This window comes from Corythoichthys intestinalis, chromosome 17, assembly GCF_030265065.1.
Source record: "Corythoichthys intestinalis isolate RoL2023-P3 chromosome 17, ASM3026506v1, whole genome shotgun sequence".
Classification (NCBI taxonomy): domain Eukaryota; kingdom Metazoa; phylum Chordata; class Actinopteri; order Syngnathiformes; family Syngnathidae; genus Corythoichthys; species Corythoichthys intestinalis.
This window is the reverse complement of record NC_080411.1, coordinates 4,434,220-4,450,827: the sequence shown is the minus strand read 5'-3', so window position 1 is coordinate 4,450,827 and position 16,608 is coordinate 4,434,220. Positions and strand designations below refer to the sequence as shown.

General features: G+C 38.4%; 1 protein-coding gene and 1 long non-coding RNA gene across 9 annotated transcripts in view; one reads left to right on the top strand and one right to left on the bottom strand.

Moving 5' to 3' along the window:
- The window catches only part of garnl3 (GTPase activating Rap/RanGAP domain like 3), a 121,563-nt gene that overhangs the window by 41,946 nt on the left and 63,009 nt on the right, over window positions 1-16,608 (bottom strand). For all 6 annotated transcript variants that reach the window (XM_057818905.1, XM_057818909.1, XM_057818910.1 and 3 more), the window contains exons 4-10: window positions 9,271-9,370; window positions 9,015-9,133; window positions 6,727-6,791; window positions 1,689-1,752; window positions 1,221-1,247; window positions 1,045-1,120; window positions 863-961 (exon numbers count right to left, since the gene is read on the bottom strand). In XM_057818905.1, coding sequence (XP_057674888.1) covers window positions 863-961; window positions 1,045-1,120; window positions 1,221-1,247; window positions 1,689-1,752; window positions 6,727-6,791; window positions 9,015-9,133; window positions 9,271-9,370 — 550 coding nt within the window. The remainder of the gene's footprint in view (window positions 1-862; window positions 962-1,044; window positions 1,121-1,220; window positions 1,248-1,688; window positions 1,753-6,726; window positions 6,792-9,014; window positions 9,134-9,270; window positions 9,371-16,608) is intronic.
- LOC130905469 (uncharacterized) lies at window positions 12,064-14,535 on the top strand. Of its 3 annotated transcripts, XR_009061098.1 has the most exons (5): window positions 12,064-12,142; window positions 13,046-13,136; window positions 13,340-13,401; window positions 13,476-13,527; window positions 13,854-14,535. It is a non-coding gene; the product is annotated as an uncharacterized LOC130905469 (long non-coding RNA). The 3 variants fall into 3 exon arrangements; XR_009061097.1 differs by lacking the exon at window positions 13,046-13,136; XR_009061096.1 differs by having other exon boundaries at window positions 13,340-13,527.

The following is a 16,608-nucleotide window of genomic DNA, read 5'->3' as shown; positions in this document are numbered from 1 at the left end:
TTCGCTGCTCACAATATCACCTCATTTGCAAAGGTGTGGGGTTATCTAGCACTGAGCATGCTAACAGTGCTCACTGGTTTACTGATATAACACGGACAAAGCGGGACGATTTGTTGGTAATATTCGCCACGTTTTCGCTGAAAAACAATCAAGCGGCTTGTCAATGAGATTGGGGTCTAATGTCTAAAGTGGCGTCTTAATTGATATGGCTTCCACCTGTACGCTATAATCATTTTTAGACACAGTAAACAGTGTTTTTTCCCCTTCTCCCACTGTATTAAGTGTCAAAGCCAAAAGGCAAACGGCCCGAAAAAAGCGCATTCTCGGCAGCCGAGGGAGAACCGTAGGTGAGGGCGGTCGTCTGGGCGATCCCAAGCCAAAAATGGCACTTCTCGGGCGGACACATGAGAACCAGAGAAGACAGTGGGTCACTGCGTGAGTCCGGTCGGAAAACGGCCTTCGAAAACGGCACACAGCTCTTCTTCATATCTCTTTTCTGTGTGCTCTTGCTTCGTTCAAAAATACTGCGCGCACTCTGAAAATGAGAGCGCCACTGCCACCCACTGAGTGGATGTGCAAGTACACTTTATTCTAGTACGGCAAAAAAAAAAAAAAAACATGTTCCCAGAGCTCCAATGCGCCACCCCTGGCATCGCTCTGCGCCCCCCTATTTGAGAAGTACTGCGCTATAGGGACTTTATCAGCAAAGATGGCTCCATTTGATGCTTGGTATTTCTTCACAGAAGAAGGTAGATTTGAAAAGAATGAAAATCCACGTTGTGCGACGACCCAGCTGTCATGCTATGGCTAGTGCATATGAATGAAATCTGGGACATGCTGATTAAAGTCAGGCACTTCTTACTCTTGGTGTCTAAGCCTCCCCGGTAACCGGCCCATCCTTGCAACGTGACGGTGTCTCCTAGCAGCTTCAGAAACTTGTCGAAGCTCTCGCTGCCCATTTCTAAGAAAAACAATACAACAGAGAAACAGACAAATGACATGAAAATAATGCCTTGTGGTATCGAGGCCGAGTTTGTTTTGTACCATTGCTGAACATCTCGTCATCTGTGAGTTGTCCGTCTTTGGCGAACAGGATGCCAAATTTAAAATTGACAGAGCCCTAAAGAAACATGAGTACGTTCGACATCATGAAGGCTGTTGTCGATCAAATGCAAAATGCATTTTGAGAGGTAAAAATTGTGCCAAGCGTCATTTTGTACCTCCTGTTCCTCCAACACGAGCAGATCCTGAGACAAAAAAAGACACAATAGACATTTTAAGCAGTCACTTGAATATTCTTTTTTTAACCGAATACTTTTTTAACTTGCACTTGAGTACATTTATGGGATGGCTACTTTTAGTTTATTATTTTGAATCAACACAACTCTTACTTGAGTACAATTTTTGGCTACTCTACCCACCTCTGGTATTAATAGTATTAATATTTTCTTGTACTAGCAGTACAACCTTATTAGAATTTGGACTGAAACGGCTGTTTTTGGATTGGAAACACTTAAAAAGATCCTCAGCACCTTCCAACGCTCCTGTGTTACATGTTACAATGCTGTGTTACATTACAGTACATTGAAAATTCTTTAAAACTACCTCACGCAAAATTATGCGACGTTGCTTTATGTTGCGTTACGTGACATTAAGCTCCGGAGGGGGCATTTCAGCTTCCTGCTCACCTTCTGAATGTCAGGGTTAAGGATCTCCCGAGGGCCTTTCTCAAACCTGTCCATGTTCATCGCGCTGTCACGACATACAAGAAGATTATAATATAACAAAAAAAAAACAAACAGAAGACAAGCACAGTTATTATAGATAGCAAGGTTCATTGATGAAAATATTCACTGACACAGACTTTGACATTTGAAACGTACAAAAAAATATTTAAGATTTAAAAAAAAGATATATATTTTTTAACTCTTCATAGGGCAAGCAATTATTTTTGTTAATTAGAAAAAACTAGCGTCCACATAGGTGGACATCGCATTTTAGGTCACATAGTCCACAATATTAACATTTTGTATACATGTGTACTCTACATGCCAGGTTTGAATTGAAATTAGAGATGTCCCGATCGATTGGCATCCCGATCGATCGGGTCCGATCACGTCATTTTCAAAGTATCGGAATCGGAAAAAAAATATCGGACATGCCTTTTTTAAATATATATATATTTTTTAATTAAATCGTTTTCTAATTGCATTTAATGTTACAGACATAATATGTTACACTCATCCAGAGTCTTCAGTTTTGGCTTAAGGTAGGGTTATCAAATTTATCCCGTTAACGGCCGTAATTCATTTTAAGATTTATCACGTTAAAATATTTAACGCAATTAACGCATGCACTGTACGACCCACTCACGCATTATCGCGTTCAATCTGTAATGGCGCCGTTTTACCTATATATAGAGCTTAAAGGCAGCGTAAAATGAGTAGAATGAATCTTGGCAGCCCTTGGAGCCTTTTTTTAATTGGCTAAAGCCGTTACAATCCCTCTCCCTTCGATTAGAAATATCGGGGGAAGCAATGTGGGGAAGAAAGGTAGTAATTGATCTTTTACTTAACACCCTATGTTCTTTCCCAACGCAGAGAAGATATATCAATTGGTACCACTATGCACAGTCATGGTTGCACTTCCCATCATGCATTTGGGCAGAACAGTTAAATGGCTACAGTATCATTTACTGAAAGCTCAACAAATACACTAGATGTCAATATTTAGTCACAATATACAAAATCATATTTATCCTTTAAGAATTGCAAGTCTTTCTATCCATGGATCCCTCTCACAGAAAGAATGTTAATAATGTAAAAGCCATCTTGAGGATTTATTGTCATAATAAACAAATACAGTACTTATGTACTGTATGTTGAATGTATATATTCGTCCGAGTTTTATTCATTTTTTTCTTAATGCATTGCCAAAATGTATATGATCGGGAAAAATTATTGGGAATGATTGGAATTGAGTCGGGAGCAAAAAAAAGCAATCGGATCGGGAAATATCGGGATTGGCAGATACTCAAACTAAAACGATCGGGATCGTATCGGGAGCAAAAAAACATGATCGGAACAACCCTAATAGTAATAGCTTCATTTATTTTGCTTGCAATGAAATAACACAAAAATTAAATCAATATCATTTTACCCAAAACTCCAAAAATGGGGCGGACAAAAGTATTCGCACCTTTTGAAAAATAATGTGATGCTTCTCTAATTTGTGTAATTAACAGCGCCGTTTACTTACCTGTGGCACATGACAGGTGGTGGCAATAACAAAATTCCACTTGCAGCCAGTTGAAATGGATTAAAGGTGACTCAACCTCTGTCCTGAGTCCTTGTGTGGACCACATTGAGCATGGAGAAAAGAAAGAAGACCAAAGAACTTTCTTAGGACTTGAGAAGCAAAACTGTGAGGAAGTATGGCCAATCTCAAAGCTACAAGTCCATCTCCAAAGACCTGAATGTTCCCGTGTCTACCGTGCGCAGTGTCATCAATAAGTGTAAAGCCCATGCCAGTGTGGCTAACCTCCCTAGAAGTGGACGGAAAAGACAAATTGACGAGAGATTTCAATGAAAGATGTGCGGATGGTGGATAAAGAACCTCGAATAACATCCAAACAAGTTCAAGCTGTCCCAGGGTACAACAGTGTCAACCCGTACAATCCGTCGGCGTCTGGATTGAAAAGAGACCCTATGGTAGGATACCCAAGAAGACCCCACTTCTGAGCCAGAGACATAAAAAAGCCAGGCTGGAGTTTGGCAAAACTTACCTGCGAAAGCCAAAAACGTTTTGGAAGAATGTTCTCTGGTCAGATGAACAAAAAGTAGAGCTTTTTGGGGAAAAACATCAACCAAGGGTTTACCAAAAATATATAACAAGGCCTTCAAAGAAAAGAACACAGTCCCCACAGTCAAACATGGCAGAGGTTCCCTGATGTTTTTGGGTTGCTTTGCTGCCTCTGGCACTGGACTGCTCAGCCGTGTGTATGGCATTATGAAGTCTGAAGACTACCAACAAATTTTGCAGCACAATGTAGGGTCCAGTGTGAGAAAGCTGGGTCTCCCTCAGAGGTCATGGGTTTTCCTGCGGGACAATTAAAAAAAAGCACTATAAAATGGTTTGAGAGAAAGCACTGTAGACTTCGAAAGTGGCCAGCAATGAGTCCAGACCTGAATCCCATAGAACACCTGTGGAGAGATCTGAAAATGGTACCCTTCAAATCTCAGAGACCTGGAGCAGTTGACAAAGAAGAATGGTCTAAAATCCTAGCAGAGCATTCTTTGAAACTTATTGATGCATACCAGAAGCAGTTGTTTGCAGTTATTTTGTCTCAGGGATGTGCTACCAAGTATTAGGCTGTGGGTGCCAATACTTTTGTCCGGCCCATTTTTTGAGTTTTGTGTAAAATGATCATTATTTAATTTTTTTCCCCATTCTCTTTTGTGTATTTTCATTGCAAGCAAAATAAACGAAGGCATTAATAGCAAAGCCTTTGTAATTGCAATCATTTTCTGGGAGAAATTCAGCATTATCTGACAGAATTGCAGGGGTGCCAATACTTTGGCCAGCAGTGTAGGGTGCACCGCATTTTAAGGCGCGGTAGTAGTAGTAGTAGTAGTAAAAATGGTTGGGTTTGCGCGATGCATCCACGAGATGGTGCTGCGCTAAAGAGTGTCATGCCATGATTAATCCGTTATCAACATTGATCCATATACAGGTAGTCCCTGAGTTACGCCATACCTGACTTTGGCGATTTCGACTTTATGACGCCGGAGTCTCGTCCGCCATTCTGTTGCTAGTCGCTTTTTCTTTCTTTTTTCTTTTTTTTTTAAGCTGCGTAAACAGTACCTTCCTGTCCCGCACAGTATCTTATTTTTAACTTTATTAACTTGACGTGTTCTGCCTTCACTAAACGTGAAGTTGTTCAGCTTGACAGATAGCGAGGCAATTGTGCTTTTTGAAGCTTTTTCCTTCACCAACTTTTGCCAGTTTGTAAAGCTGTAGTACACATATGTACACTTACGTTTAAAACGACACACATTTTAACAACAAAACACCTGAAACAAAACAATTGGTGTTCAAATGTCGATCTCGTCTGAACAAAATGTAAATTTATGCAATAAATTAGCCGAATTTGCCTAGCAAAAGTCCGCTAGCTTAAATGCTACGAATGCTAACGTATTTACAATTTTCATAGCAAATCGCTCACACATCACTCCAGTGCAGCTCTAAAGTTAATTACAAACTAGAGATGGTCCGATCACGTCATTTTCAAAGTATCGGAATCGGCAAAAAAATATCGGACATGCCTTTTTTAAATATATATATATTTTTTTATTAAATTGTTTTCTAATTGTATTTAACGTTAAAAACATAATATGTTACACTCATCCAGAGTCTTTAGTTTAGGCTTAAGGTAGGGTTGTCAAATTTATCCCGTTAACGGTGGTAATTAATTTTTAAAATAATTTATCACGTTAAAATATTTAACGCAATTAAAGCATGCGCTGCACAACCCACTCACGCATTGTCGCGTTCAATCTGTAATGGCGCCATTTTATCGATATATAGAGCTAAAACGCAGCGTAAAATGAGTAGAGTGAATTTTGGCAGCCTTTGAAGCCCTTTTTTAATTGGCTAAAGCCTTGCAATCCCTCTCACTACGATTAGAAATATCATGGGAAGCAATGTGGCGCAGCAAGGTAGCAAATGATCTTTTTCTTAACACCTTATGTTGTTTCCCAACGCAGAGAAGATATATCAATTGGTAGCACTACGCACAGTCATGGTTCCACTTCCCATCATGTCTTTGGGCATGGTTACAGTATCATTTGCTGAAAGCTCAACAAATACACTAGATGGCAATATTTAGTCACAATATACAAAGTCACATTTATCCTTTAAGAATTACAAGTCTTTCTATCCATGGATCCCTCTCACAGAAAGAATGTTAATAATGTAAATGCCATCTTGAGGATTTATTGTCATAATAAACAAATACAGTACTTATGTACTGTATGTTGAATGTATATATTTGTCCGAGTTGTATTAATTTTTTTCTTAATGCATTGCCAAAATGTATATGATCGGGAAAAATTATCGGGAATGATTGGAATTGAATCGGGACCAAAAAAAAAAAAGCATATGGAATCGGGAAATATCGGGATCAGCAGATACTCAAACTAAAACGATCGGGATCGGATCGGGAGCAAAAAAACATGATCGGAACAACCCTATTACAAACGCATACAAAAACATATATTAGCTGAAAAAACTTACAGCTTTATGTGGGCCAAACCAGAGCGCAGCTATCTTTTATCCAGTCAGACCTCTGAGTCTGCTTTTCAGTCATATAAAATGACAGTCCAGCCAGACCCAACACTGCCACCAGAAGGGAGTGTAACCTCCATTAATTAAAGAAAATGAAATACTTTTGGAATTTTTGGAGAGTTATTTTTTTTAAGGGTTAGTTCCGATTTACGCGGAAATTCGGGTTACATCGCCAGCCTAGGAACAGAACTCGTTCGTAAACCTGGGACTACCTGTATAAGGCACAGCCAATTATAAGGGGCACGGTCGGATTTTGAGAAAATGTAGGACTTTTAGGAGCGCCTCATAGTGCAGAAAATACAGTTCATAAAATAGTAATCAAAACCAAATGAATAACATGAAAACTAATAAAACAGAATGACAGTGAATCAGTTTCTCCACCTGAGGATGGACTTGACCGATAGTGTTTTGGTGGGACTGTAAGGAAGGCTGATCTTCAACGTGCCCTGTTCGGACAACAACAAGAAACTCCATGTTAAAACAGTCCTTCAAGCCCATGGAAGTCATACATGGAAGTCATACAAAATATTAAATTTGGATCTCACAGCACCACTACTTAATTCGCTTATGTTATGTAACATATTTTTGTATTTGAAGTACATTTTTTGTTCAATTTTCACACTACTTTCTGTAAGCGACAAAACTTTTGTCTTGCCAAAATTTGACCTTTATGTCTTCATTAAATGATAAATCTTTTTTCAGTGAAAGAAATATATTTTTGTACATTCAACATCATTTGGGAGGGTCTTAGCTTTCATATGAGCCATTTCTGAAACCAATTGAATCATTAAAAGTCAGGTTATTAGCAATTGTTTCAGCAAAATGGATAAGCGACCAGACTTTTGTCAGGGACTGTATAGCATGCAGAAGGACTGCGGATTCAGCTGATTTTGCGGATTAATTCATTTTTTTGCGTCACGCCATCCCAATGTGCTGCAGGCTTTTGTTGCTGCTGTGGTGTGAGGCTTTTTGGATTTCCAAAAGATCCTTGTTCACTGTGATGGGTAAAACAAGTCCAACAACTGAAAAACCATTGGACGGACAAGGAAGTAAGCTTCGTGTTTTATATTATGTCAAATACTGTACTGGGATCATGGCAAACATTTTAATAAGGAGGTGACTTGCATTTTGTGGGTGACAATACTCCTTGTCCACCAAGAAGGCCAAGCGATCGACGACTGGTGGCTTGTCGCACACCATGGTCGCCGGCCGATAAAGGCGTGCCCGCCTAAAGAGCACTTTCCTCGGCTTGGCCCCGAGCAGACCCCTACTCTAGTCTCTGGTTCTCGATTATGTAGACTTCCACCTCCATTGGTCCGTTTAGCGTGCCCGCCCACAGAGCGCTTTCCTCGGCTTGGCCCCGAGCAGCCCCACGATCCGACATCAGCCAGCTTCTCCACCGAGAATGTGCTATTTTCGGAGTTCATTCCCCTCTATCCCCGGCGATGAGCACTGGTCGCCTGCCGGGGCCGCAGCAGAACGATGAGCCATAACTTGCTCACGGCCGGGGCCTGCCCGATCGGTGAAGATAATCACCCCCGCCGCCATGTGTGACATGAGTCGGGGTAGTTTTGTGTGATTTTTCGTTTTCGAAAGGCGAGAAAGACTTGAAAGAGCCGCTCGGTTTGGGTTAGCATGTCGCCTAGCTGTCACGTCTCCTGTTTTGTTTACGCTCTTTCCTCTGTCCCCGAAGCCACGGCAGGGAAATGACAAAAGCCGGACTAACTCCGGTGGCATAAAATACTGTTTGGGAGGTTTAAGAAGTTGGCAGTTTTGAACATTATGCAGTAATGTAGCCCTGTCGTACTGATTAAATGCATTTTTAATATTTCATATTCCATTTAGCACAAGACTGTTATTTGACATGACCATACCATTTATTTAGCAGTTGGGGAAAATACTTAGATAAAAAGAATATCCTGCAAAAATACTGGAGAAGAGATTAAAACAATGATGACATTTTGCTGCTCTCTGTCGCATTTTCCTCGTTCTGAATCTTCCCCCTCAATGGGCTGAATTCTAAATCAGCTGAAATCGTTACTCTGCCGACGTCATCACCTAGCTGGAGGCGCTACAGCGGTATAATGACAGGCAGGGCTAAACGGCAGATTAAAAGACTAATTCCTCGTCATCTTCGCTTTGCCAAATTGTTGTATATAGTCTCAGTTGTATCAAAATATGATTTTTATTCACTTCATAATGGCATTTAAGACTTTTTATATCCTGTCACGGGCACTTTAAAGGTCTCTGCTGAGTGATCACAAACGAAATCTAGCTCGTAGCGTTAGCATAGCATAGCATTCGCGTTAGCTTTAGCATTTAGTGTGGCAAACGTCGCGTTAAACTCTCAAACTATTTTTACATACAGTTCGTGGCGTCCAGGTGGGTTGAATTCATTGAAAACAATGTACAGTTTTCCTACTGAGTGTGTGTTATAATCACAACGTGGCATTGTCCTTATATGTATATACTATGTCCTTGTCTGTCAATGTTATTTATTTTATTTTTGGACCAAAACTTGGTGAAAATATTTTGAGAGAAATTTGAATTTTCGTCAATGAAAACATTTGAAATGCCTAAAAAATGACTAAGGCTAATATGTATTTTCATACAAAAGACGAAACTTAAAAATTGCTGCCAAAAACAATACTGGTCAAAACAGTAAAAACCGTTTTCCTCCAGAGGATGGCTCGATACTGCGGAACCCGCTGGTTGTTCTGATCGGACAGGACCACCGACAGGTAGAAGGGGTTCTTCTCCGCGTCCGTGCCCACGTAGTTCTGGTGCACTGAAACGGAAATCATGATGGAGCTTCTGGAGCGACCGAGAAAAATTCTAGTATTGTTCAGAAATGTGTACCAATCCGTGACTTCTGAGGTCATGAACTCATTCATTCGCTGCCAGTTCTCATTTTGCTGAACTGACCTTTACCGAGGAAGTATTTAAAGAACCATCTGGTATGGTACTCGGGATTTTCCAGGTGGACGTCAGTTCTCCTCCACGTTCCGGGAGCATAGTCCAAAGTCTGTTCATCACACAAAAAACACCATTTATTTATTTATTTCAACATTCATGCATAGGCGGAGTTTGACTTTTGGGGCGGGGGGGAGCACAACATGTTGATGACCCTGAAACGCAGTGTCAGCAATAAAATTAACTTTCAAGAATATTTATAAGTTGACAATGAGCGTTTTTTGTTTCCAATCATTCTTAAGGGGAATTCTTAATCAGTCTGCTTAGGCAATACTTTTCGCCAAGATCGTCATCCATTGAATATGGTACGCCCGACCGCCGATGTCGTGCCAATGTAGTTACCCCAGTCAAAAATTGTATCCCCTGGGCGGAGCCATATGGAGGTAGATTTGTGTCTTTATTATTCAATCAAAAAAGTTGTTTAGATAAAAAAAAAAAAAGTTGCTTCAATCAAAATATATATTTTCAACCAAAATAATGTTTCAATAAAAAATGTGTTTTAATTAAAAAATAAATTTGAAATTTTAAAAACTCAAAACAATGAATGTGAAAGCTATTTTTCTTTGGTTTTGTTTTGTTTTTTTGATTGAAGTTTTTTTTTTTTTTTAAATGAAAGCAACTTTTTTGATTGAAGTAATGTTGATTCGTGTTTGGGCGACATTTTGGCTAGGACATTTTTGTCTTTATTATTCAATCTAAAAATAAGTTGCTTCAAAAAAATACAGATTTTCAAAAAGAAAACCACTCCAATCAAAAAAAGAAAAAAATCAATCATAGAAAAAGATGCGAAAAATGTTCTAGATACACTAGAAATTTTTGCATTTGAACACTTAATTTTTCATTGAAAAAGTTTTCTTTGATTGAAGCAATCCTTTTTGTGTCTGGGCCACATTATGATTATAACATTTGTGTCTAAATCATTCAATCCCCCAAAAAAGCTGCTTCAATCAAAAAAAAAATTTTTCAATCAAACAAAAAAATCTTTAAAAAAAAATTTTTTTTTTCAGATATTTTTTTATTTATTTTTTTGTGTGAAAATTATATGCAAAGCAAATGACCGTCTAAGGTGCTCGAAAAACAGTTTTGACCCATTACAAAAATATATATTTTTGTTCATTTCATTCATTTTTGTTGCAGTTTTATTGCTTTACAACTTTTATATATGTATAGACCCTACTCACCTACGTCACAAAATGGGCGTGTCGCTGTTTCCGGCCACCATATTGTACCTCTTTTTCAGACCTATTCTCATTGTTTTCAATTAGTCGAGCAAGTTATAGAGCAATTCATGGAAGCCCCGGTGTTATCTGACACTGTAAACTCATTGGATCCGTTGCATAAAAGGCGTTACATGGAAAAGCTTCAGTTTATCCATTCGCCAGATCCGTATTTGATGCCTAAATCGATGTTTTTCGACCCGCTGGCTTCGCCTGACATCTGATATCGATATTTACAACTATCTTGTCCACACAAAATCAGCCTATTCTCACGAAAGTTTGAAAAACTTTAAGAGCTTGGAGGCTTATAAATGCTACGTTGCTGGTTGGGTGAAACACGTCCTCGTACACGAAAATTCGGCAGGAATCTTGTGCTCGGAAGGTGAGTTACGAAATTTTCAATTCAAAATCTTTTGTTCTTGCTAACATCCACTGTCAAGTCTAATGTATTTCATGTAATTTGTCAATGGAGCTAGGGCTTTTAATGTTTATATGGTTTAGCGATAGCACTCACTACATACATACGTGTATGTTGTCGGCGATTAGCCTAGCAATGATCTTAATTGTGGTTGTCAGCCCAAAACCCTCTAAATATAGATTAAATGCATTTTACCTGATATAAAATGACTACTACATAATCTGTGGTAGTCGTTTGGAGCCCAGTTTTCGCGTCGAATTGCAGCAGCCCATCTCGCTCTTCTCTCCGGGTCCCTCGGAATCCGGTAAAACTTCAAGTCTCTCCGTCTATCTTCTCTGTTATTGCAACCGACCGCCACACACGACTTCACCATTTTGAGTATTAATGTTGACGAGCAGTAAAACGTGCAATAATAGGAGGAATTTACGAAGCGGTAATGCATTTCTATGACGAGTATGCGGACAACATGGCGCGGGGGCGTGGCCGTGACGTCACGTGAGTAGGGTCTATAGGAAAGTCAATTACTTGCAATGACACTTTTTTGGCCACCAGGGGGGCCTGCCCCCCCCTTAAAATCCGCTTATGCATTCATGTCTTTATTTGACTGTATATATATATTTTTTCCAACATGTATTTATGACAACTTTTATGTATTTATTTCAACATGTATGTAATTATTTGGATTTTTATCCATTTCCATTTACAGCTATTTATTTCAACATTTACTTCAACAAGTACTTGTACAACTTATTTGATCCGCACCGTTCAAGTATCGACACAACCGGAATTTTTGCGCCACCATGGCAATTTTTAAAACGGCCCCGATAAATTTTCCGTTTTCACGTAAACGCTGATTTTCCGATTTTTAAAAAATGTTTCGAAATGCTACACTGTAAATGCTAACATTCAAATTAATTAAATGTGATAAGTGAACTAAACTCAATTTTCATCAACCTGTTGTGAACACTACTTTTAAATAAGTAAGTAGTAATTTGGGGTTGGAGAACTTGCTTAACTTGATATATCCCAGTTAAGTCAAATTAGAAAAAATAATTTCTTGTACCCAGTGTCCTTCGGGCGTTCTATCAGACATGCGCAGATCTGCCCTGCCCACTTTCGCGCTCTTTCCAACACCTTTCTCAGTTATTTTCGCCATTGTGGGTTTACTTGTCCTCAGCACACTGATTTGGTAAGTACATATTTTACTCTTTTGTAAACCGTCGATTTGTCTTGTTGTAGTGTAGTAGCCTGTGTGCTGCCAGGGAGGAGAAGTGTCAATTACATCAAATATCACCGCTAGCAAGCATGCTATATGACCGTGACAGGAACCTCATCATTTTCAGAAACAAATGTAGACTACAGTTTATGGTAGACTCCCATTTTATGCCGGCCGGCGTTTTGAATTCTTGACAGACGGGGCTCGTAACGTTTTTAGGCGATGGGAGAGGTTTTTAAAACCGATTTAAAACAGTTACCGAGCGGTTTTAAGTTAGCTAGACCGAGGGGAGGTTCGCTTCCTGTTTTAAAAATAAAAACACTAATTCTATCGTTAGCGGGTGTTTTATTTTGTGAAACTAACAGGAAGTGCCTTAATCACTACGGCTAGCTTGAGTAGCGCCGAATTTGCACGTTGTGGATCTAAACGGCTACTTTCTCACGTAAAAATGTTAGAAATGTCGATAAAGTGATTTATTTACAGAGTTAGTGCTAGAATTAAGTCAGCTTCAGCCTGTCTATTTCGGCTCAGGTAAGAGCTAAATGCACAGTCAGACCTTATGTGCGCCAACGTAATCGGTTCTTGCGTTGGAGCAGGGGTCCCCAAACTACGGCCCGCCTCCACAATTGGTCCGGCCCCCTGAACCCCCCCCCCCCCCCCCCCCAATAGTGTTATTATTTCCTGGCTTTTTTCTGTGAAGAACCCAGACAGGGTTATTTGGTTATTATCTATTTAATTAATTGTGTTATTATTATTCATTATTATATGATATTATATTATGTTATAATTATTTTTATTTTATTTTGTTCCAAGAAGAATTCAGAAAGGGTTATTTAATTATGGCTTTCTGAAAAACAATAATTTTTTTACATTTAGGCACTGCTGCAATCGTCACACTTTTTCTGTTACAAACTGACCCGGCCCCTCATCAGAGAAGGGAAAAGTCATGTGGCCTTCACAGGAAAAGGTTTGGGGACCCCTGCTTTAGAGTGTTTGTCATCTGCCCTTCCATTTGCTTTTCTTCATGTGCAGTGCTCCCCCTCCATGTTTGATCAAACTGCACTGATAATTTGAAATTGTTTTAAAATGCATTAATCGCAAAAATCAGAGGACTAGATCACATTTCCCCCTGTTATTTCACCACTTTAACTTTGGTCTAACCTAATATAGGAATACAGATCGAAAGAGTGCAGAGATCACACTCGACGCCATAACAACCTGGTGTGTTTAAGGTTGGTCATTTATGTGCCTATATTTTGAAATTGTTGCCTTAATTTTGTGTTCTTTTTCACCATCCCCCAATCAGGCTGAAGCAAATGGTCAAAAGTCCACACATACCTCAGTCTCAGCAATTACAGGTATGTTTCATACACTGATCAATGAATCATTTAATATTTGTATTTGTTTCATGGGTTGGGATAACAAACATGCATTAATGTTTTTACAGATGGATTAAGAAATTAATTGTACATCTCAATTTGAATGTTCAAAAATAATCAATTACGTTAATTTAAAAATAACTCATTGTTAAACATTTTAGTTTGTGAAAATTAAAATAATTTGTTGCAGATTTTAATTTGTGATTAAAAATAATTGGACATTTTAATTTGTGACTGTTAAGAAAAAATTTAACTTTTTTTTTTTCTAACAAGTTCTCAATGCTGAAATTATCATGTCTTTTCAGGTCAACCAAAGCAGTATTCTCTAATGCAGTGGACTTGCAAGTACTGCACATTTTCTGCTGAAAAGAGCCTACTTGCTTAAGCATTACCGCTTAAAACATGGATACCACACTCGGACATCCCTACTCCCATGTCTTCATAAGGACTGCCTCTGCACATTTAAATCTTTTAATGCACTCAAAGTACACCTATCGACATGGCACTCTCAAAAAGATGCAGGCAAAAGTGGAGAAACTGCATTTGACCGTCAGTTGTGCAACTTTGTGGAGCCCTGCTCAGAAGCAGACTTCTTTACCCATTTGCGAGGACATCTTAAGCTGAGGCAAATGGTTACTTGCCCATATCAAGACTAACTTTCAGAGCAGTATTTATTCGACCTTCACTGCACACAAAAGCAAAGAAATGTGAAATGTGTTTGAGCCATAGTGTGGGTAGGACATTTGTGTCTAAATCATTCAATCCCAATAAAAGTTGCTTTAATAAAAAAAAACTTATTTTTAATCAAAGAAAAAGAACCTTTTGCAAAAATATATTTTTTTGAAAATATATATATTTTTAAATATATATTTTTTTTATTGACGTGTCACTTTTTTTTTAAAGGAAAAAGTTTAAAACTTTTTTTTTAAAGTGGAAAAAGTTTTGAACGCATTTCTTTTTTTCTTTTTGAAGTGGAAAAGGTTTTAAAGGCACTTTTTTTTTTCGATTGAATCATTTTGACACAAAGATACGACTTCAACGCTACTTCCGACATGTTTGAGTGGCAGGTGACTACACCAATGGCATAAAAGAATGACTAATGGCCACCAGGGCTCCATCGAGCCATCGGACTCTGCTCGAGTCCAAGCCGAAAATAGGGCACTGGTACGGGGGGGTGACATCGGCATCTCACCGGAGTGCCCGCGCTGGTATGGTGCGCTGCTGCTTAATGTGATTCAAGAGGGGAACTTCACCCACTGCCCTGACGTGACGGTTGGCAATCGGGGTCCAACCGCAGTGTCGCGACGCGCCGGTATGGGAGTGGCCGACGAGTGGCCCGACACTAGCCTGCCCAGTAGCCCGCGCCGGGAGCCCCGTCGCTTCAGCTTTGAATGAGTGTCGTGTCAGTCGCGGGCCGTCTACTCAACAGCCGGCCTCCGCGCCGGGGTAGTGATATCGGGGTCCGCCAGTGTGCCGCAACAGGGCACCGTACCATCGCCGGCACACCGGTGAGATGCCGATGTCACACCCCCGTACCGGTGCCCTATTTTCGGCTTGGACTCGAGCAGAGTCCGATGGCTGGATGGAGCCCTGGTGGCCATTATTTTTGCTTCCTGCTTTTATGCCATTGGCGTAATCACCTGCCACTCAAACATGTCAGAAGTAGCGTTGAAGTTGGATCTTCGTGTCTAAATGATTCAACCGAAAAAAAGTGCCTTCAAAACTTTTTCCACTTCAAAAAAAAAAAGTGCCTTCAAAACTTTTTCCACCTTAAAAAAAAAAAAAAAAGTTTAAAACTTTTTGCTTTTCAAAAAAAAGTGACACGTCAATTAAAAAATAAAAATTAAAAAAAAAATTTTTTTTCAAAAAAATATTTTTGCAAAAGTTTTTTTTTTCTTTGATTAAAAACAGTTTTTTGATTGAAGCAACTTTTATTGGGATTGAATAATTTGGACACAAATGTCCTACCCATAATATGGCTCAAAAACAAAAAGGATTGCTTCGATCAAAGAAAACAGTTTCAATGAAAAATAAAGCGTAAATTTCTGAGTCTCAAATATTTTTTCACATTCAAACCTTTTTTTCTACAATTGTTTTTTTTTTTTTTTTTTTTTTTTTTTTTTTTTTTTTTTTTTTTTTAATTGAAGTGATTTTATTTTGAAAATATACATTTTTTGTTTGAAGCAACTTATTTTTGGATTGAATAATAAAGACACAAATGTCCTAGCCAAAATGTGGTCCAAACGCAGAATTACATCAATCAAAAAAGTTGTTCCAATAAAAAAAAAAGAATTAAATTTTTTAAAAAAAATTTCAAAGAAAAATAGTTTTCAAACATATTTTTTGACTTACAAATTTATTTTTACATTCAAACAAATTTTTTTGATTGACATGACTTTTTCTTTGATTGAAAAAAATATATATATATATACTAATGAAATATTTTTGAATAGAAATTACTTTTTTTTTTTTTTTTTTGAGGAAAAAGCTTAATATGAAATTAGAATTTGAATAAAAATAAGACACATATTCTTGGTAAGATTTTAGGTTTCTCAGGTGTATAACTCCAGTACACGTTTTGCATTTACTCTTTTAGTGATGTGAAAAAAACAAAGTATCTTGTTTACTGTATCAGGTGTTAAAGTGAAATTTGAATTTGAACTGAGTTGTGTGTTTTAAAAAGAGTTCTGTATTTTTATGTTTATTTTATCACTGCTGCACAGTTTAAACCATGGCACAATGTTGATTGTAGTTCCAGTTTTGATCACTAATATTGTTGGAGAAATCAGAACTGTTAGCTTTACTAGAGCTCAAGCTCATGTTGTAATGGGAAACTAGTTTGACGCCATGTCTTCAATGCTGAGTTAATGTCCTGAAATTATGATAATAGGATCTCGCCTGTTAGTCTTTGGAAATTACAGGATAGGAGTGGACATTGATGCAGTTCAGGTATTATTCAGTAATTTCTGTAGCAAAAGGTTATTTTAGGTACTTATACTTTGTATGAGGTGCAAAATGTTTGCAAAAGTAGGTTTATAATTAATCCACTGATTGTTCATT